Genomic DNA, 22,391 nt, shown 5'->3' with positions numbered 1-22,391 from the left:
AATCGCGGGCCGAATGGTTTACTGAACAGTCATAAACTGTCATTGTGATGGAAACGCAGCGGAGTGCAGTGATGACAGCGGCGGTGCGGGCCACATTGCAAGGCCTGGCGGGACGGATTTGGCCCTCGGGCCTTGTGTTTGACACATGTGAGCTAGAGCATCAGCCTGCGGACTGAAGGGTCCCAGGTTCAATTCCAGTCAAGGGCACATGCCTGGATTTCGAACTCGATCCCCAGCAGGGGGCATGCAGAAGGCAGCCGATCAGTGATTCTCTCTTATCATTGATGTTTCTCTCTCTCCTTCCCCCTCCTTCCTTCCTCCTTCCCTCTCTAAACTCTCTCCCTCCCCCTTCTCTCTGAAATAATATATATATATATATTTTTTTTTAAAGAAATAATAAACTTACAAATATTTCTAACAATTCATGCTTTTCTCACTTTTCTAGGTCTCTCTAAAATTCTTTTAAATTTGATTAGTAATCTTGAGTACTATTCTTACAAGATCGAAGACCATCTGGAGATTCCTGAAATTCTTCTTGAAGAATGGGACACACTTACAGAAAAAACTAATGAAATGGTATCTCAAATGGATGCATTATTACACGTTGTTGGTACTGTTCCACAGGACTTTGAGGGAGATTCTGGCTCGTAAGTTCCCATAGCTCTCTGCTTCTCAATTGCATTTCCTCAATACCTAACTTCAGCCACAGGTAGCTGGGGTCAGATGACAAGCATTAAAATCCTGTTCCTGCCGGGACCAGTTTGGCTCAATGGATAGAGCGTCGGCTTGGGGACTGAAGGGTCCCGTGTTCGATTCCGATCAAGGGCATGTACCTTGGTTGCGGGCATATCCCCAGTAGGGGGTGTGCAAGAGGCAGCTGATCGATGACTCTCTCTCATCGATGTTTCTAACTATCTCTCTCCCTTCCTCTCTGTATAAAATATATTTTAAAATCCTGTTCCTCCCAGGAAGAAAGCCCATCTCACAGAGCAGGAGCGTGAGGGGGTCCTGTGCTCAAGACTGCAGTAGTCCACAGTGGGGTTTCTGCCTCATTGAGCTGGGAAGGGGAAGAGTGGGGGCAATCATGGTTCAGTTACCATAGATTCTTGTCTTTCTTACTGAACCATCATAGACTGTCTTGAAGAGATGTCTCTTCAGTTGTTATTTGTTCTTGGGACCATTTTAGAGGCTTTCATTTTTTTTTTTTTTTTTTTATTCTCACCCAAGGATATTGTACAATTGATTTTTATGAAGAGAGATTATAAGAGAGAGGGAAAGACAGACAGAAACATCTATGTGAGAGAAACACATCAATTGGTTGCCTCTTGCATGTGCCCTGACCTGGGCCCAGGCCAGGGAGGTGCCTGCAACCATGGCATGTGCCCTTGACCAGAATCCAACCTGGGACCCTTCTGTCCACAGGCCGACACTCTATCCACTGAGCCAAATGAGCGAGGGCTCGTTTTTTTTTTTTTTTTTGTTTTTAATCTCACTAATTTCACTGGGAAATGGGTCAGCTTTGCTCCTCACGCTGTCGTGCTGGAAGCTGATTTCTTGAGAGAATTTAAAAATTCATTCTCACTTTATGGTCTCATTGGCCTAAGAGTGAATATAAAGGATGTGAGGGTGAGTTTTTACAGTAGAGAGCTAGCACTGAAGGTAAGATCTACATTATCCAAAGCTGATTGCTATGGATGTTAGGAAGCCGTGTCCATGGGTTAGCCAATATACCAGATAATTCAGGGTTTTCATTCACCTTTCCTTGAATTTGCAAACATTTGTCAACACTAAGTATACTAGGCCCACCGAAATAAAACCCTTTCCTTTAACTGATAGTTACTTTTGTATTCTAAGTTAGTCACTTATCTTTATTTTGCTTAATTTTTCCTTCAGGGCAACTACAGCACATATATATAACATGGTTAAAGAATGGCATTTGAAGATAGGCAATGAGGTTTCTAATGATAACATTGAACTTCAGCGCCACGTATGTACTTAAGGGATTTGGGAGGTTAATTTTGCCTTGGCTAAGAGTTTTCTTTAAGGAAAAATCAGGTCATGACTATGCAATGAAAGCAGAAGATTGGGAGGGTGAAAAGGGAACTTACATAATTACTCAAATGGTTTTCAGTGGATTTTTAAATACCCCTGCTGGGTATGTTTCTGCCACCGAAATTAAGTTTCAGAGATGTCAAAAAATGTTTGGCTTCTAATTATTATATTTACTCTTTACTCAGTATTCTGAATATTTTCCCTTGGTAGGGATGTGGCCATGTTAAGGATTTATGTTGGTGCCCCTGACTGGTTGAAGAGATGACAGAAACATGTTGCTAGGAGTAAAGACAAGATGCCACAATACTATTAGTCTATAATTATTAGAACAAATAGAATTGTTCTTCAATTCCGAAGAACTTAACCCATTGACTTCAGCGCCAAATAAGTACTTATTTGTGAGGCTAATTTTGCCTTGGCTGAGAGTTTTCTTTAAGAAAAAAACCAGGTCATGCCTATGCAATTAAAGCAGGAGATTGGGAGGGCAAAATGGGAACTTACATTGACTTCTTAGCCAGCATAACATGAAATAATTTCTAGAGGATGTCTTAGTTTATTACATTTATTCTCACCTCATAATTATAATCTAAATTTTTTAAAAATATATATTTTATTGATTTTTTACAGAGAGGAAGAGAGAGGGATAGAGAGATAGAAACATCGACGAGAGAGAATCATCAATCAGCTGCCTCTTGCACACCCCCCACTGGGGATGTGCCCGCAACCCAGGTATATGCCCTTGACCGGAACTGAACCTGGGACCTTTCAGTCTGCAGACCAACACTCTATCCACTGAGCCAAATCAGTTTCGGCTATAATCTAAATTTACATTGGAAAAATTATTATAAGTAAACTTAATATGATAAAATGAACTTAATTCATTTTAATATTGTCTTAATTGGGAATTTGAAAAGCAGAGCTCATCAGTTATATGGGAATACTACTTATGAAGCATTATATTACAGTATATCACAACACATTATAAATATATAGAACCAAGAGTTGACAAGCAAATATATTAAGACTGGAAGTATGCATCCAGGGTTGGGGGAAATTTCTGTGATTTGGAAGAACAATTATCATTAACAGCCAAATAACTAAAATTTCCCCAATAAGGCAAACATGTAAATAATTACAGACAATTATAAACATCTCTGCCCTACCCCCTGCCCACAGAGCACCCCTAACAATTTTCTAGGTTTGGCATTGCCGAACTGAAATTGTTCTTTTGCTGAAATAAACTTTGTAAAATTTAATGTCTCAGTTTACCTTTTTACATATATAAACATTGGTAAAAAACTTATTCTCAATCAAAATTATTAAGAGATGTATATACCAGGGCACTGTACAACTTTTCTAACCTTGGAATCAGATTTCATGTTGCCACCTTCATTTTCTGTTTCACTTAGATTTTCACACAGTACTCGGTTTTTTGGTTTTTTTTGTTTTTTTTTAATTTTTCAATCTTCACCAGAGAATATTTTTTTCAATGATTTTTGGAGTGGGGGGAGAGAGAAACATCAATGTGAAAAAGATACATCGATTGGTTGCCTCCTAAGTGCATCCTGCCTCCCACTGGGGCAGGGGATGGAACCTACAACCAAGGGACATGCCCTTGACCAGGAATCAAGCCCTCCACCCTCCGTGTGCAGCCCGATGCTCTAACCACCAAGACACACTGGCCAGGGCTCACACAGAGCTTGTTTTTACCGTATCACCACCAATAAAATCAGCTTTGCAAAAGTGATATAGTGCATCTGATGTTGAGAGTGTGAACTAAATCAGGTTCATGCTATGTCTGACAGATGTCAAATATCACTGTTATTGCCCTCAAAAATTTAAAATCCCATGGCATCCTTGAGAGTTCACAGTGAAGCCCTAAGATACCTTGGTGAACAATTTGGTAACTGCAGTTTTAATACCCTTGACCGAGCTAAAGAAGAGTTTAATGTAGTATAGTGAGCAAGAAAAAAAAATTTGGTTATATCAGCTGCATAGTGATGATAGCATTGCTGAAAACTGGATGCAGGTATTTTTTTTTAAATTAAATTATTATCTGTGTACATATTTTAACATTGCCCCCTCCCCTCCCATACATACCCTCCCTCCCCAGAGTTTTGTGTCCATTGGTTGTACTTATATGTGGATGCAGGTATTTTTAAGTTTGGCATGGTTTTTACTGTTTGATTTATTTAAAGTGGGTCATTTGTATTATATATATTTTTTAACAGATGGATGAATTGCATATATCTATGATCAAGTGGATGGTACATTTGCTGATAATAATGGTACCTGACTTTACTGACCGAGACAGTCTCCCAAAGTTGGAGGAGGAAAGTGATGAAAAACATGATATAGGAATTGCACAGTTAGAGCTAGACGCAATTTCATTGGCCAAAAATCTGACCCAGTACTCCAGTTATTTGAACAGGTAAAACTATCTGTTTTTCTTTTTATTTCTGCCCTTTTGAAGATTAAATGTGACATAAAGCAGAGGAGAGAAGGGCAGCAATAAGGAATTTTTCTAAAACCTTGAAAGAAGCACTAATTTTTCAGTAAACTATCTCTGACACTGCCCAGTTGGAATATGAGATATTGGTGTTTTCCCAATGGCTTTAGAATTCTTCTTAAAAACAATGTTAGCATGGGCAGGATGGGAAGTATGTACAGATGTGGGAGTGACAATTAGTAACAAAACAAAAAGACTCACTTGCATAAGTAAGAAACGTTTTGCACTTTTGCTCAGGTTGGGGCATTTATGAAGAAGCTTATAGTGTCCTGTGTAATTCCACCTAAAACTGGATGTATACTTTTCTGAATTTCAATAAACACCAACCAAAAGATCTCTTTTTAAAAACCTTTTGTCTGGGAGAGGATCCAAGATGGCTGCTCGGTTAGACACCTAACCGTAGCAGCACACAACAATTTCAATGGAATACAACTAAAATGTAGAGTGGACATCGCCCAGAGCTACAGGTAGTCGACTGACTGAAAATTCTACAACAAGAAGGAAAGAGAAAACCAGAAGGAAAATCAGAGGAGCTGAAAAAAAGCCTAAGGTACGGAGACATGCTGCACGCGCGCGGAGAGGTCGCAGCCGGAGGCCTGGGGCTGCTTCCTGGGCGGCGCCGACCCTGGCAACAGGCTGGAGCAGCGCGGGCGGAGAACAAAGGGGTGCCACAGGCCAACCTGCTGAGCTCCCAGGACAAGGAGGAAGAAACCAAAGTTCTCAATGTGAAGAAATCAAGTGAGAGCAAAAGATAGTAAAATTACTTAAGAAAGAATACAAAGAAGATCTTGAAAAATCAAAGACTAAGTCAGAACTCAACTCACCAGCCAACATTGCAACATAAATGCGTTTAAAAAAAAAAAAAAAAGGACAGAATGTTGGAACAGCGGCGGCCAGGCCTAGAGTGCCCAGGCACAAAGCAGTGGCAACCGGGCCCGGAGCAGCAACGGCCAGGCCCCAGAGCAGCAGCAGCCAGAACCAGAGCAACAATAGTCAGCACTGGAGCAGCCAGACCTGGGGCAGCGGCAGCCAGGCCTGAGGCGGAGGCAGCCAAGCCCAGGGTGGCCAGTCCAGGAACACCCAGACCCGGAGTGGCCGGGCCCAGAGAAGCCGGGCCCAGAGCAGCCGGGTTGGGAGCAGCCAGGCCCAGAACAGCAGTAGCCAAGCCCAGAGCATCCAGGCTGGGAGCGGCCAGACTCGGAGCGGCTGGGCCCGGGGCAGCCGGGCCCAGAGCAGCCGGGTCTGGTGCAGCCAGGCCCGGAGCAGCAGCTGCCAGGCTGGGAGCGGCCAGGCCCGGAGCAGCCGGGTCGGGTGCGGCCAGGCCCGGAGCAGCAGCTGCCAGGCTGGGAGCGGCCAGGCCTGGAGCAGCCGGGTCTGGTGTGGCCAGGCCCAAAGCAGCGGTTGCCAGGCTGGGAGCGGCCAGGCCCGGAGCAGCGGCTGCCAGGCTGGGAGTGGCCAGGCCCGGAGCAGCCGGGTCTGGTATGGCCAGGCCCGGAGCAGCAGCTGCCAGGCTGGGAGCGGCCAGGCCCGGAGCAGCGGCTGCCAGGCTGGGAGCGGCCAGGCCCGGAGCAGCCGGGTCGGGTGCGGCCAGGCCCGGAGCAGCGGTTGCCAGTCTGGGAGCGGTCGGGCCCAGAGCAACTGGGCCCAGAGCAGCCAGGTCGGGTGTGGCCAGGCCCGGAGCAGCAGCAGCCAGGTCCAGAGCAACTAGGTCGGGAGCGGCAGTGACCAGACCCGGAGCAGCTGGTTGTGGAACGAACCAGAGCAACAGAGGCTAGGTCCGGAGCAGCCAGGCCCGGAACAGCTCGCTCCTCGTCTGTCCCTGCCCCACGGCTGCCTCTCAGAGATGGCTGGAAACTTTTGTGGGAACTTGAGGGTCTGCTGAATCAAGTGATGAAGGCTTAGATCTGGATGTGTTGAGTTAGTATAGGGCTGGGGTGTTGATCTGTGAGTGCCTTGGGTGGGGCCTGGATGAGGCTGGTTGACCTATTTGGAAATGTCTTTTGTGTGAAATGTATCATTGGGCATGTGGTAGTATTATTGATATGAGAAAATGCTAAGTAACTGATTTACTATCTGAAAAGAGATTTACTATCGGGGAAAGGGAGGGAGGAAGAGACTGAACATAAACTGCACCTATGGATGAGGACAATGGGGGATGGGGAGGGGGCAGAGGGTGGGGTGGGAACCTGGTGGAGGGGGGAAGAAATGAGGAACCTTTGTAACAATATGAACAATAAAGATTGATTAAAAATAAATAAATAAATAAATAAATAAATAAATAAATACCTTTGTCTGGAAAGCTAGAGGATTCCCACCAAATAAAGATGAAGTCTGGAAAATTGTAAAATATTAACTAGTAAGCATACTGTCTCTGATTACTTCAAATTTGGGAAGTAGCTTTTATGATCTAGCCAGTTACCCACCTCATTTCCATTCAATGTTACCATTGCTCAAAAGTGAGAGGCATGGAGGGGAGTGAAGAAGACAATAGTGAAAAATGGAGAAAGAGACAAATTATAGTCTTTGGTGAGTCAGTAGCTTACTTGTTAATGGTAAACTTCCACTGTGTTTGGATTTAAAACACGAGGAGAAACAGCAATAATAGCTCATGCTCTCTGTGTGTGTGTGTGCTTTCCCTTCAGTTGTTGCAAAGCGATGGTAACAGCTATGGCTCTGATTATAGCCGGCACCCTACAAAAAAATCCCGCCAAGGAACTTCATGATCTGAATAACATGAAGGTAACTACTCTGTCTTCCCCTTGCTTTTGTTTTGTTTGTTCTGAGCAGACATTTTAGGTTTAATGATTTACAAGTGACACATACTTAAAGTGTACAATTTGATAATTTCTAAAATATGTATACACCCATAAAACAATTACTGTGATAAGAAATAAGTTTCCTTGTACACCATCCTCATCACAGGCAATGTCTGATCACCTTTCTAACACCAAAGATTATTTTTCATATACTAGAATTTATATAAATGGAATCATATAACATATATGCTTTTGGTCTGACTGCTTTGACTAAGCAAAATTTTTTGAGGTTCACACACATTGGTTGTTTTTTTTTTCCATAAAACATATGTTATGTTTTTTAGTGCTGAGTAATATTCATTGTATGGATATACATGATTTACCCATTCTCTGTTGATGGGCATTTGAGTTGTTCCCACTTTTCAATGATAATAAATAAAGTTTCAATGCATGTTTATGCACATGTGCATTGTTTTAATTTCTCTTGACCATTTGTACAACATAAGCATCTACAGACACACATGGCAAATCTTTTTAAATTAAATTTAAAATATCGTGGCAGTTAACTGTTTAAGTAAATTCTAGGAATGGAGTGGCTGAGTCATATGGCATGTGTATGTTTGATTTTTCAAGAAACTATCAAACTGTCTTCCAAAGTAGTTAAGCCATTTTATACTCCTGTCAGTAGTATATGAGAGTTCTAGTTTCACATCCTCACCAACACTTGATAATGATGAGTGTTTTCAAGTTTAGACATTCTAATAGGTGAGTAGTGGTATGCCATTGTGGTTTTAATTTGCATTTTTTTAATGACAATTGATGTTGAACATCTTTTCATGTGTTTGTCATCTCTATCTCTCCTTTGATGAAATGTATATTTGAATGTTGCTAAAGAGAACATTCTTAAAAGTTTTCATCATAAGAAAAAAACTGAACTATGTGAGGTGATGGACATTAACTAAATTTAATGTGATTATATATATATATATATTTATCAGAACATTGTGTCATACATCTTAAACTTACATACAATGTTATATGTTGCTTATATCAATAAAACTCAGGGGGGGGAACCAAAATATTAAATTGCCTTCTATTTTGGTTAGTTAATAGTTGAGACATCTAAACAGTAACAGTTGTCTCCCTGACCAGGATCAGGGATCAAAACTGCAACCCAGGTACAAGCAGTCTGTCCCAACAAATATACAACTGCCCTTGACTAGGAATTGAACCCATGACCCTTTGGTGCGTGGGCCAGTGTTCTTAGCAACTGAGCAACACCAGCTAGAGCGTGAGCTGGTCAGTTGTATATTTGTTGGGACAGACTGCTTGTCCATAGTAAATCTAACAATGTTTCTGCATCTAATTTTATGACACTTCACTACTTCTTATCCCATTATAATGAGGTCAATAAGCGTTTTAGGTCTCTATAGAAAAACACTTCTGCACAAATCAATGAACTGAAGTTATACAATGTTCATTGAAGTTATATTTAGAGGATTTTATTTAACCGCTACTCAGTAGGAGTGAATCAATAAATGAGTTGGTGTACTCTGATTTTTTTCTGCTTAGTAATGATCTTTTTATCTCTTCTCAGAAAGAATGCTGTGAGTGGATCACCACAAGCTCTCAACTCCTGTCTGGGATCAAAGGCAGAAAAGTAAAGTTATTGACAGAAGAAGAAGAGGACCGCCTGACTGAAGAAGAGGTATTTGTCATGTGCTAACACACGTCATTATTCAGGTTCCTCCTGTATTTTAATAGATAAGGGGTCAGCGACTTTTTGCAATCAGTGTTTCTAATCCTCCTCATTCACTTACTCTATCAGAAGAGAATTTTGGCTCCAACCAAGAGCATTGGCAGCTCTTCTCCCTTCTAAGGAAGAGAGTTATCCACCCAAACATCTCTCCTCACTTTTTCTTTTTCTTCTTTTCTCTCTCTCTCTCTCTCTCTCTCTCTCTCTCTCTCTCTCCATATATATATATATATATATATATATATATATATATAATTTTTTTTTTCTTCTGTAAAATGTCCTGATACTTCCATAACTTATAAACATGATTTATACTGAGAAGTGGATGGGGAAGTGGGTGGGGACAGACCTGGGATGGAAAAGCTCCTCTTTTTGCTGCCCCCTCAGAGTGGGGCCCCAAGATCTTGAGGGGGGGGGGTAGATGCCCCAACACCTCCCTGAAGTTGTCTGACAGCCTCTGCCCTTGGTGCTCGGAATCTGGCATGCCCCTCGATTCCAGAACGCCTTCTGGGCCCCAGGTCTACTGGGCACACAGCTCCCGGTGCTCTGAATCCTGAAGCACCCATGGTTCTAGAATTCCCCACTCAGCTGCTGGGGTGATGGCCCCTCACCACCATCACCAAGGAGGGAGGGAAAGGAGAGGGTGGGGCGCTTAGGTCTCCCCTCCCTATGGGGGAGGAGCAGGGTGAATCTCAAGGAGGGAGGGCGTGAGAGGTAGGAGCCAGGAGCGGCTCAGCCGATGGTGAGGCCAAAGCCACACTGGAACTGGTCCTTCAGGCGATTCAGGAAGGCCCGAGGGCCAGCGTCAGGGGCAGGGGCTGGAGCTTCTTCTCCAGCGGGGCACCCATGATCTGATTGCTGTCCACGGAGCCTTTGAAAAGGGGTTGGCCTTGGGCAAGTCCAGCAGGTACCGGAAGGAGACATTCGTGTCTTGCATCCTTGTGCTGGTCTCAAACTCCACGCCTACCTGCAGCTGGTCACTGGCTTTGTGGTAATATGTGGTAGTATGTGGTAGTATGTGGTGCATGCCTGCCTGGCCCAACGTTACTCTCGCCAACCAGTTGTTCAACATGTATTTCCCAGCTGGAGACATGGCAGTACCCTCCTTCCCAGGCGGGATGCTTTGGAGGTAGTGGACTGCGAGGATGTCTGGGTTCCTGAGAGTGACAGTTGCTGTGAAGTCAGAACCCCGATATTTCCTTGTCCACCTGCCAGTTCACAAACTTTGACTGCACGGTCTGGATGGTCACCTTGGACCTGACCGGGACCCGGCTGGTGAATGACCTGAGCATTGAGGCTGCCACTATTGTCCATGTCACCCACCAACATGGGGAATGCCTCTGTGGGACTCAGCTGCTTTGTCCCCATATATGTGACCCTGAAATAATAGTTGGATTCCCCGATTGTGCTGAGGGCGACTGTGTGATTCACTGGGAAACCGTTACTCAACCCTTTGTTGACTGAGCTTAACACTTTCCTTCTGAATAGGAAACAGCTCCTTGCACTTGCGGAGGCACTAGGCGAAGGAGCCCGGGTTGGGAAGGCAGCCGCTGGCCCCATCGCCCCTGCGGTGCTGGTGCCTGCAGTACAGGGGTCCGTTCTGAACCTCGACCCGCGCCAGCGCCAGCCCCAGTGGCGGCAGCAGGAAGCCCAAGGAGAGGGTGGAGGCGCCTGGGGTCCCACGAAGGAAGGCGGGCGTGGACAGCGAACTAGCGGCCAACGCGTTCCCCATGGCTGATGGCAGCAGTGCTTGTACCCGGCCTGGGCTCCGCTCCCACCCCGTGCGCCACGTGCAGCCGAACCCACTGCTGCTGCCGCCACCGCCCTCTCTTTACTTTCTTGGTGAAGGATGATGTCTCCCACTTCAGAAAGGAAAGGATGGCTTTCAGTGGCGAGCAGTCTGCCCCTTCCTGAGGCTCATCCTCAGACTGACCTGCTTCTGCACACGCACCCTCCTCCCCTGCAGTCTTGGTCTTCCCATCCACATCATGTCTTCCTTTGAGCGCTTCATCCAATGCTCACTGTCCTCTCCCTTTTGTGTCTCATTCCTTCATGATAAAATCCAGTCTTCTTGCATGACATGCTGCGATTGTCTCTAAGTTTCTGTCCTGTTGAACTACATACAGTACTTCTGTTCTCAGAGCCAGTATGTGGGTATTAGTATCCTCTCCCTTGTGCCATCTGTTTTTCTTTTACCCGCCAGGAAGAAACCCAGACATTATCTTCTTCAGGAAACCTTCCTGACCACCCTTTCTTTTATCCCTATACTCTACCAGAGCAAGATGGGATATTTCTAGCATTTGATTACATGAATCCATAGCATTTCCTTGAACAATAAATTGTAAGCATCTTGAGGGCAGAGACCATTCTTACTAACTTTTGTATCTTTATCCTTAGCACAGGGCCCAGGCACAGGAATAGTGGATTCAATTTCTAAATAAGGATTCAATTTCTAAAATGAATGCCCTTTAAATATTTTTGAATGAGTAATTGCTAATATAGCACTAAGATATATATATATTTTATATTTATATGTATTTATATATCTTAATACTATATTACATATATAAAGCTAAACTAAATATATATTAAGCTATATAAATTATGTTATTGTATTTTATATATATTAAGCTATATTTAATATATTAAACTATACTAAATAATTATGTTATTGTTTTATCTCACAGGAAATTTTAAAAGAATTCATGCAGGCTAAAATAGACATGCCTTTTAAAGAGGATAAAGAAGAAAGTACTGAGAAATTTGAGAAAAAAGAGGAGAAAGAAGTAAGATTATTTAGTATCATTTTTTATTTTTTTAAAAAAATTTTTAAGGTATTTTATTGATTTTTTTACAGAGAGAAAGGGAGATGCATAGAGAGTTAGAAACTTCGATGAGAGAAAAACATAGATCACCTGCCTCCTGCACACCTCCTACTGGGTATGTGCCCACACAAGGTACATGCCCTTCACTGGAATTGAACCTGAGACTCTTCAGTCCCCAGGCCCATGTTCTATCCACTGAGTCAAACCAGTTAGTGCTAGAATCATTTTTTAAAGAATACACACACACACACAAACACACACACACACACACACCACACACACACACTGTTGAAAATAAAAACAGATCATCTGGAGTAAACTCTTTAACTTCAACAAAATGCCTTTCCTCATATAGGAGAGACATCTTATCTCTTAATTTTCTGAAGAAGAAATGTCCTTTTTCCTTTCATTTCAAATCCAGCCATATCCATTAGCCTCATTCACACCTATATTCCTACTAACTAAATAATCAACCTCTCATCCTGATTCTTTTTCTTTATTTTTTAATTGCCAAATTATTTTTTAAAAATATGTTTTTATTGATTTCAGGGAGGAAGGGAGAGGGAAAGAGAGAGAAACATGGGTGAGAAAGAAACATCAACATCAATCAGCTGCCTCCTGCACACCCCCTATTGGGGATCGAGCCTGCAACCTGAGCATGGAACTGTGACCTTCTGGTTCATTGGTTGATGCTCAACTGATGAGCATCAGCCAGGAGGCAAATTCTTTAACTAGTTTAAACTCCGTTTTCCACTTCTTCAGCTCCCATTCTGAGCTGCCTTTCCCCTCTCCTCCCAATCCCATCTCCACATCTCTCTTTTCCGTACCCTATCTCCACCCCTGTTGAGGCATTAGTAGTAATAACCTTTCCTGGGACACTTGTAATAATGACAAAAATACAATGATAATTACCAAAAACTGATGCCTAGCATGAGCTACATGTTATCTTTTATCTACACAACAAGATTCCAAAGTAAAAATTACCATTCCTATTTTACAGATTAGAAAACTGAAAATCAGAAAGGTTGACTTACCCAAAATCATATGACTCTAAGTAGCACAACCAGCATTCAAACCCAGACAAGTCCTGGTAAATTTCTAAAATGAATGCCATCTTTGGCTTTCAGAACTCATCATGATTATCTAACACTCTTTATACTGTCTTAATTTACCTTCCTGATGTTTCTTCTCTGCAAATAGTTTAAATGTTGGCATAACCCAAGATCTGTCCTAGGTTCTCTACTCGCTGTACATGCAGGACAACAGAACAAAAATGTTGTACAACACTCAAGCTTCTTTGGATCAGCATTTTCTGTTCTATTTATGATACAGTGCTTACATATAGAAGGTGCAACATAAATGGAAAGCATTATTATTTGGCCACTAAACTCTGTCATACCTTTTAAATATATAGAGCGTCACCTTCTTTTTCCCCTTTCCTTCTTCTGTGGCCTTAGATCAGGCCATTTCCTCTCTATTTTACAAACTCCTATTTAGCCTTCAAAGATCAGTTTCTCTGTAGAAACTTCTCTGAGTGTCTAGGCAGAATGAAGGGCCCTTTTCTGAGTATACATAGCCCTCTATGTTAGCAGTAATCACGTATACTATAATTACTTTATTGTCTATCTCTCCTACTGTGCTGTAAGTTCCTGAGGTCTAGAATAAATCTGCTTTGTTTTTCTCACAGTATCTCCCTTTGTCCGACAGTACTTCCCCATCCATACTAAAGTATTGCAAGGTATTTGCTGTAAGTTTTCCAATAATGCTTGTTAAATGGTTAAAGCAAACAAAAAACAAAAAACAAAAAAAAAGAAAGCTTAGACATGGCGCCAGGCAATTGCCATGGCACTGAGTTCACTGACAGGTCTGTGGTATTTCTATGCCTTAGGAACCTTCCACATCTACAGAGGATGAAAAACTCATCCGATTCATTGGAGAGGATGAAAACGTTCATTCCAAACCTCTATCTGGAGCAAATAAGTTATCTTCCTGGGTATGTATCTGAAATCCAACTAGGAAATTCAAAGCTAGAGAGAAAAGCTAGGAAATTTAACATTTTACAAAAATGGTACAGCTCTAACATAACTTTTATCTTCTCCAAGAGGACAGGGGCTTCTAAGTAATATATTTTCCAGATCCTTTTTTTCCCCTCCCCGCATCATCCCTAGAAAACTCTCATATTGATTTTAGAGAGGAAGGGATAGGGAGAGAGAGATGGAAACATCAATAATGAGAGAGAATCATTGAATGGTTGCCTCCTGCACACACCCTCTCCCCTCCCCGCACCCTCCCCCCCCCCACATACACGCGGGGGATTGATTTCACAACCTGGGCGTGTGCCCTGACCAGGAATTGAACGGTGACCCTCTAGTTCATAATCTGTCACTCGACCATTAAGCTACACCTGCTGGGTGTAAACCTTATTTTAAAATAAGCATCACATTCCTTTCCTTAATTTAACAATTTATTGGTCAATATTTGACCAGTTTTTAAATAAATCTATTAAGCATGTTCTATTGAGACTTATGATAAGCACATGCCTCCAACCATAAGAATTACTGGGAAATTAGAAACTTTTAGACAGTGGCTATAGAAACTCAGCAGAAAAACAGATTTAAAATTTCTCCACAAAGTTCTAGGACCATTATAGAGATGTTCCCCCGCCCCATATTTTTACTGCCTTGAAGTTCCATATCAAACTAAAAGATATTATTGGATTTTGCAATGTTATGTGCTTAGTGTACAGTAAGTTATTAAGACAAATATAGATAATTTCCTTGATATTTAATTTGCTTTGATAGAGAAACATGTTTTCCTTTTATTTATTGTTAAGCCTTTTCTTCCTTCCCTGTTTCTTTCTGTTGATATTGTTTTTTCTGCTTCTTCTTTACAACTCTAACCAAATCTATATCCACTTGCAGCATAAATAATTTGAAAGCTGGGATGCTGTTTGGCCACAGGAAATTCCCATTTTTGTTGTTAAGAGTGAGCTTAATTATCGACTATGTAAATGTGGATAGTTGAAAACATATTCGGAAAGGCTTGGTCCAGAACATCCTGAGGAAGTAGGGTTTTAACTGTTGGGACTTTCAGTTTATTCATTGCGCATATTTTCTTTGTCAGACAGATCCAGCTAATCAAGGCACATTGGCCTCAAAGTATCGTGAAGCAATATCTATAATTGAACACATGCAGGACAAGTTAATGTAAGTATGAGGTGCCACAATGGTAAGAAGATGAAGATGCTGGCCAGGAGGTTTAGCTGAGAAATTCACCCTTCGTGGCTGACTTTGGTTCTCCTGCTTCTTCCCATCCTCACAGAAGGAACATCTGTCCTCACTCACAGTAGAGATGGAGGAAGTCAAAGTGAGGGAGGAAGGGGCGGAATTAGAAGTGATCCAATTTAGTATGTTTCTAATAAATGAACTAGATAAATAGATGAAACAGGGAGACACTACTGTGAGCAAGAAGGAGTGTAGCACTTCCTGGCGTAGCTCAGTGCTTAGAGAGAGCATCAGCCTGAGCACCGAAGCTCATGGGTTTGATTACTGGTCAAGGGCATGTACCTGGGTTGCAGGTTTGATCTCTAGCCCTGGGGCATATGCAAGAGGCAACCAGTCGACATGTCTCTCTCACATAGATGTTCCTCCCTCCCTTCCTCTCTCTCTGATTCTTTCCTTTCCTCTTTCCTTTCCTCCCTCCTCATGCCTTCCTTTCTTCCACTCTCTCTAGAAATCAATGGAAAAAATATCCTCAGGTGAGGATTAACAGCAACAAAAAGTTTACAAAACCCCAAAAGTAAGATGAACAATATAGTTAAGGTGGCTGAGAATGCCAAAATGGAAGCATAGCCATATAAGTTGTGTGCTGAAGTAACTAAGAAGCACATCTCAAGCTGGTTTACTTGATAGTAAAATCTGGTTTTAAAGGTGCTGAAAAAGAAAAGAAAGAAGGGGAAAAAAGACTGTGTTTCTAGGCATTTGTGTTTAAGAATTTATTTTTTAACAAAGGGATACTGCTGGATTTGGTTTATTGGGTCACATCAATAAGGAGAAGCAGAAATTAACTTCTGAAAAGGGGTTCCTTGGGTATTCATGAAGCCTTCCAAATCCCCAAAATCAGATTTTATTAAGAAATGATAAGTATGTTCTTAAATGACTGCAATTCTGACATTATCACCCAGAGTAGTTCCCACGCCTCCAGTTCTTTCTTTTTTTTAAAAAAAATATTTTAATATTTTAATATTTTTTACAGAGAGGAAGGGAGATGAATAGAGGGCTAGAAACATCGATGAGAGAGAAACATCGATCAGCTGCCTCTGCACATCCCCTACTGGGGATGTGCCCGCAACCAGTGTACATGCCCCTGACCGGAATCGAACCTGGGACCTTTCAGTCTAACGCTCTATCCACTGAGCTAAACTGGTTTTGGTGGCCTCCAGTTCTTGGCTAATCATTGATGCTGCTGCTTCCCTTATTTGCACCCTTCATCATTAGATAGATTTACCTCATCCTACTACTTTTTTAGGCAATGAGTTTTTATATATGAATGATACTTTTTTGAACCTTTCCATTTTGTTTTGTTTCTCTGGACTTTCTCCGCATCAGAGAGGTTGAAAACCGAGCCAGAAAAGCAGAGAAGAAATTTGATGATGCAAATGAAAAACTTCATTTTACCCTTATAAGAAATAAAGAACTGGAGAAAGAACTGGAGGAAATACAGAAGTCTAGAAAGAAGGAGCTTGAAGAAGAAGAAAATGAAGGTGAAAGAGCAGAAGAAGATAAAGAAGATGATTTTTATAATTTATTAAAACGTTCAAAACCTTTACAGAAAGGTGAGGCTTGCTTTCTGATTCGCTTTATTTAGATTGTATTTATGAAAGAGAACTTGATTAGGTCTCAACTATTTTATTTTACATATTTCTTTGTTAATCCTCACCTGAGGATATATTTTTTTTCTGTTTCTTTTTTCTTTTTTTAGAAAGAGAGAATGGGAGGGAAGGAGGAAAGAGAAACTAAGAGAGACAGGGAAGCATGGATGTGAGAGAGAGAGACATCAATTAGATGCCTCCTGCACGCATCCCAACCTGGGCCAGGGATCAAACCTGCAACCCAGCTCTATGCCCTTAACTGGGAATCCAACCTGAGACCCTTGGTGTATGAGCTAACACTCAAACCATTGAGCAATACTGTCCAGGACAAGAGTCACAGACATTTTAGAAGAATATCAATAAATTTAGTGTTGATCTTCTACTTCATACTTCTCATAGGATTACACATACATTTAACTATATAACTTATCTTATTCAGAAAACATTAAAAAAAAACAAACCCAAATGACTAAGAATTAAAGACTAGTAAACTAACTTGAGATACACTTTTGACTTATAAAACCAGCAAAGATTGTTTAAAACAAAAGAATACAATGCTGATCAGAGGGACAAAGTAGTTAGTTTTACTTGTGGGTAGACAGGCAAAAATAACTTGAGAATATGTGTGGATATGCCTTTAAAGCAACATATACTTTGACCTAATAATTTCACTTGAGAATCTTATAATCCTAAATACAGAAAAAAATGAATGCATAAAGATGTTCAGTGCATTATTATATGTAATAGGAAAAAAAAGAAATAATCTCTCCAATTATGGAAGAAAAATGAAATAAGTTATGATACATTAATATGCCTGAATACAGTAAAATGGTGCTTACATGTTACAAGACATGAAAAATTCTTATAACATATCAAATACAAGAAATAAATTATAATGCTATTTTATTTATTTATTTATATATTTATTGTCTAAAGTTTTACATATGTCTTTTTCCCCCCTGATTAAACCTACCCTACCCCTACTCCCCCAGCCATTCCCACCCCGGGCAAGCCCCTACTGCCCCAGTGTCTGTGTCCATTAGTTGTGCTAATATGCATGCATACAATACTATTTTTTAGAGCTAAAAAAAAGGCCAGAAGTAAATATACCCAAATTCTGGCAGACTTGTTCTGGTTGATGGAATTTTATGGGAAATTTTGTCTTTATTTTTGGGTACTTGTGGATTTTCTGAGATGAAAGTATCTTCTTTATTATACTAAATGGAAAAGGTATTTTGTTTTTTTAAAGTATATATTTTATTGATTACAGATAGGAAAGAGAGATAGAAACATCAATAATGAGAGAGAATCATTGATCAGCTATCTCCTGCACACCCCAGTGAGGATCAAGCAACCTGGGCATGTGCCCTTGCCTAGAATTGAACCCGGGACCCTTCAGTCTGCAGACTGATGCTCTATCCACTGAGCCAAACTATCTAGGGCTTGTCATTTAGTACTTCCTTTTCTTTTTTTATTTACTGATTAAGGTATTACATATATGCCCTTATCTCCCCATTGCCTGCCTGTCCCCTTCCCCCACCCCCGATCTGTTCTTTCTTTATTTTTTTTTTACCTCTAATGAGTGCTATAATATTCCCTCAAGCAGTTCTCAATATCTCCAACATTGGAGACTGTTTTTTTATTTTATTTTTTCTGTCATCTTCAACCTATGGTCTGTTCCCAGGACTACGGATGGGAAGCTCTGAAAAGTTTAGGGGAATTGGCTCCTATGTAAGGCAGTCCCCAAGCTATGCAGGTGACCGGAACATTTTCCTTGGAAAATCCTAAGTTAGACATTCCAACAGGTCTGAAGCAATGTGATACCCATATGGCATATACAATATCATATTTGTATGAGTTAGTGCAGGCAGACCACTCTTCTCCTGAGAGTTGTGCAGTGAAAGAATGGAAGATTCTATACGGTAGAGAGGAAGAAGCCTTATGCATGCTTAAGGGAAGATCTGGACAGAGTAGGGAGAGATACTTATCTTTTTTTTTTTTTTTTTTTTTTTTTAAGAGAAATGGTACTTCTTTTTTTTCTTTTTCTTTTTTTAATATATTTTATTGATTTATTCACAGAGAGGAAGAGAGAGGGATAGAAAGTTAGAGACATTGATGAGAGAGAATCATCGATCAGCTGCCTCTTGCACACCCCCTACTGGGGATGTGCCCGCAACCAGGTACATGCCCTTGCCCGGAATCGAACCCAGGACCTTTCAATCCGCAGGCCGATGCTCTATCCACTGAGCCAAACCGGTCCCGGCACTTACGTTTGTTTTATATCAATATTTTTAATGATTTTGCTCTGAGCTGTGAATGAAGAAAGGAATCGAGAGGGATGTTTACAAAACTGAATCAGATCTTAGTGAAGCCCATGATTAGGAGTGGGAAGATACATTTAAAAGCAAGACAAGGATGTGAACAAGGTGACCAAGTGTGGGATCGAGATGGCAGTAGCCAGTCAGGAGGATTCAGATGACAACGTTTGTGTCATGGAGCAGCCAGACATAGCAGTTGTGATGACAGAAGGCCTCCTGTACCCATCCCAAGGATAGGGCTTGTGCAGGGTCTGTGTTCAGGAGGCTGGAGAGAAAGAACAGGAGTACAGGGATGGATCTGGCAGGATTCTGGATACTAGCTCTATTTGAATATTTTCTCACCAAGCTTGGGGTGTATGCAAGATGGAAGAAGAAAACGTTCTTCCTCTTTCTCTTCTCTCCTTTACCATATGGTCCTTTTCCAGGACCCAGACTTCAGGCTGATGCATTCTGAATTCCAATATCAAATTTAGAGTCAAATTTTGGGCACAGAATTTTTTTGATAGCTTAGCAGTTACTCAGGCAGAACAGAATTTTAAAGTTGCCCTGTAGCCCTGGCTGGTCGCTCAGTGATTAGTTTTTGGTCCACATACCACACACTGGAGGGTGGTGCATCAAGGGTATATACCTGGGCTGCAGGTTCTGTTCCTGGTTCTGGTCAGGCTATGTGTGGGAGGCAATCATTCAATGTGTTACTCTCACATCAATGTGTTTGTCTTTCTCTCCCACCTTCTCTCCCTTCCATTCTCTAAAGATCAATGGAAAAAGGACCCTCAGGCCTTAGCCGGTTTGGGTCAGTGGATAGAGCGTCAGCCTACGGACTGAGGGGTCCCAGGTTTGATTCCAGTCAAGGGCATGTACCTTGGATGCAGGCACGTCCCCAGTGGGGAGTGTGCAGGAGGCAGCTGATCGATGTTTCTCTCTCATCGATGTTTCTAACTATCCCTCTCCCTTCCTCTCTGTAAAAAAAAAAAAAAAAAAAAAAAAAAAAAAAAAAAAAAAAAAAATCAATAAAATATGTTTTAAAAAAAGAAAGAAAAAAAGAAAAAAGTACCCTCAGGTAAAGGTAATTTACCAAAAAAAAAAAAAATGGTAATTTACCAAAAAAGAATGCATAGTAAATATGAGATCGTGTTAGTGTAACATTCTAATTGCTTTTGTCTTTCAGGGACACGACCCAAGGAGAGTAGTACTTTGAGTGCTAGCAAATCTAAAAGCCGGACTAAATCCAGTAAGGGCAAACCAAAGCATCCATAGGGTGCTGGGCATCGCCATGGCTCCCTACCTGACTGCACCCCATTCATCTCTGTGCTGTCAAGCTGACACTGTGCCTCAACGGAAGGACTTGCATTGCAATAGCTATGAGAAAAGCCATGACATACCACACAAAAGTAACAGTGACTGCTATAGGGAATCAGTATATCAGCTTACTTCCCAGATTAAAAAGAGCTTGTGCAAAAGTTTGCTAACCTCTTCAATTATTTCCTACCAGAGGTCTGTGAAAAAATGTCTCTGTTAAGAAAAATGCTGCTTTTTGAAGAGAAGAATGACAAATAAAAAGCATTATTTTTCACTTCAAAAGAAAGGATCCTGATATTACTCGGAGGTTTCTGCAGCATTTTCAAACTTCTTATGGTTTCAGGCATTCTTATGGTTTATCTGATTTTCACAATAACCCTATAAAGTAGGTGGGTTCACTCTGTTATCCTCATTTCTCAGAAGATGACACTGAAGCGCAAAATGGTTATAAGCCTCCCCCTAGGTCACTGAGCTGATCAGTGCCAGAGCCACCAGCTTGCTGAAAGGGTGTCTGGATTGTTTGGCAATGGCCATGGGCCATCAACGTTCAAATGGTTTCCTTCACAGAGGCTGGTGTTGCTGAAGGTTCACCCAGAATCTTCCTTCTTTGCTTTCATTGCCTCATTTGTCTGTTCTGTTTGTGACCGTGGATTCTTCTAGGCACTAGAGTTGGACTAACCTGCAAAAGTAAGTTGCAAACGACAAATGCACGTTCTGAGTAGCCACATAGCAAGAGCTCCTTCTAGTTCTCTGCTCCTGGGTTAGTTGGATTTGCTCTTATCTCTCTGGCTCCAAACACATGTGGTGAGATTTCTGCACCTGCTTTGGCTCACATATTTGGTGTTCCGTTGGGTTTGTCTCCTGAAACTTTAGACCTTTGCCTGTTCCTTAAGCCTCAGACAACCCCACCCCAACTCTAGAACCCCAGCCTTATTTAAGCCAAACCCCTGGCCAGGCCTGCCCCTGGCTGTCACCGAAGTGTGTATGGGATGCGTATCAGAAATGCTGAGCCTACTGGACAGTTCTTTAGATCTGGGGGAAGAAAACATAAAATTTTTCAGACAGTTGGCTGTGTTCATGGTTAAATGAAAGCTAAGGCTGAGACTCACACGTACAGTTACCACCTGCCAGGCATACCCAGCTGTACCCTTTTGCTTTCCCCAGCAGATCTTGGATGATCCTAACAAATTTAGGTGGGACTTAATAATTTTTTTTTTTTTTGAAGACGTAGTAAACTTTATTCAGACTTGGGGATTTACAAAACTATGGAGGAGGAATTCACGTTTTCAACATGACAACAAAGAATTCTTAGTAAGTTTTTCAGAATACTTTTTGTTGATGTCAAGGGTCCTAGGAATTATTAAATGTCCATACAAGCCATTGTTACATTGTCACCCTGGCATTCACTTCTCACTGTTCCGTTCCTGGCTCTGGTTTTACCTGAACCAGCATGACCCTACCTCCTTTTTTCATTAGTCGTTACAACATCTGCCAACCCAATATCAGGAACCATCTATAGAGGGTGAAAGGTGACCAGCAACTCTTGATGTCATCTTAACTTCAATCAACAGTACACTGGAATGGGTACAGGCCAACACAGTGGTAATGAAAAATTCTTCCCGCTCAGGAATGCTCTAATTGCCATTGGCCCTTTAAATGAGCTGGGCCACCTACATTGGTGCCCTGGCTGGTGCACAAAAACAAACTGCAACGCCTAATGGATTAGACAATCTAGGAAATCACCCAGGAGTTTCCCCTTCCCCAGTCTGTCTGCCTCGTTAGTGCTTGCTTTCCTCTCTTTGGCACCATACTCCTGGTGTGGCAGATTTCATTACCGGCCTTTGGCTTACTTGGATTTGATCACCTTTTGGATTCCGCACTTTCTTTGTTGGCACTTGAACATGGTTTAGAGCTTTTCCTGCTTCAGAATCTCCCATTGCCCCAGAGACTGTCCGATCTGTGGCTTCCTGCACCGCCCTCCCCCCACAACCAAGTCTGGTCCTTGG

The 22,391-nt window shown here is 41.7% G+C and overlaps 1 protein-coding gene and 1 pseudogene across 1 annotated transcript in view; one reads left to right on the top strand and one right to left on the bottom strand.

The window, feature by feature from the left end:
• Positions 1 to 20,343, top strand: part of AXDND1 (axonemal dynein light chain domain containing 1) — a 52,520-nt gene extending 32,177 nt beyond the window's left edge. Inside the window, exons 16-25 of the mRNA XM_045583417.1 lie at positions 446 to 647; positions 1,894 to 1,987; positions 4,284 to 4,483; positions 7,204 to 7,300; positions 8,915 to 9,025; positions 11,761 to 11,859; positions 13,787 to 13,891; positions 15,022 to 15,104; positions 16,506 to 16,732; positions 20,255 to 20,343. Of these exons, the coding sequence (XP_045439373.1) occupies positions 446 to 647; positions 1,894 to 1,987; positions 4,284 to 4,483; positions 7,204 to 7,300; positions 8,915 to 9,025; positions 11,761 to 11,859; positions 13,787 to 13,891; positions 15,022 to 15,104; positions 16,506 to 16,732; positions 20,255 to 20,343 (1,307 nt within the window). The remainder of the gene's footprint in view (positions 1 to 445; positions 648 to 1,893; positions 1,988 to 4,283; positions 4,484 to 7,203; positions 7,301 to 8,914; positions 9,026 to 11,760; positions 11,860 to 13,786; positions 13,892 to 15,021; positions 15,105 to 16,505; positions 16,733 to 20,254) is intronic.
• On the bottom strand, positions 9,671 to 10,805 carry LOC118721648 (annotated as a pseudogene).
• Positions 20,344 to 22,391: the final 2,048 nt, after the last annotated feature.

The sequence above is a fragment of the Pipistrellus kuhlii genome, unplaced genomic scaffold (genome assembly GCF_014108245.1).
Source record: "Pipistrellus kuhlii isolate mPipKuh1 unplaced genomic scaffold, mPipKuh1.p scaffold_m20_p_18, whole genome shotgun sequence".
Classification (NCBI taxonomy): domain Eukaryota; kingdom Metazoa; phylum Chordata; class Mammalia; order Chiroptera; family Vespertilionidae; genus Pipistrellus; species Pipistrellus kuhlii.
The sequence above is the reverse complement of the archived record's forward strand: the minus strand, read 5'-3'. Positions and strand labels throughout refer to the sequence as shown.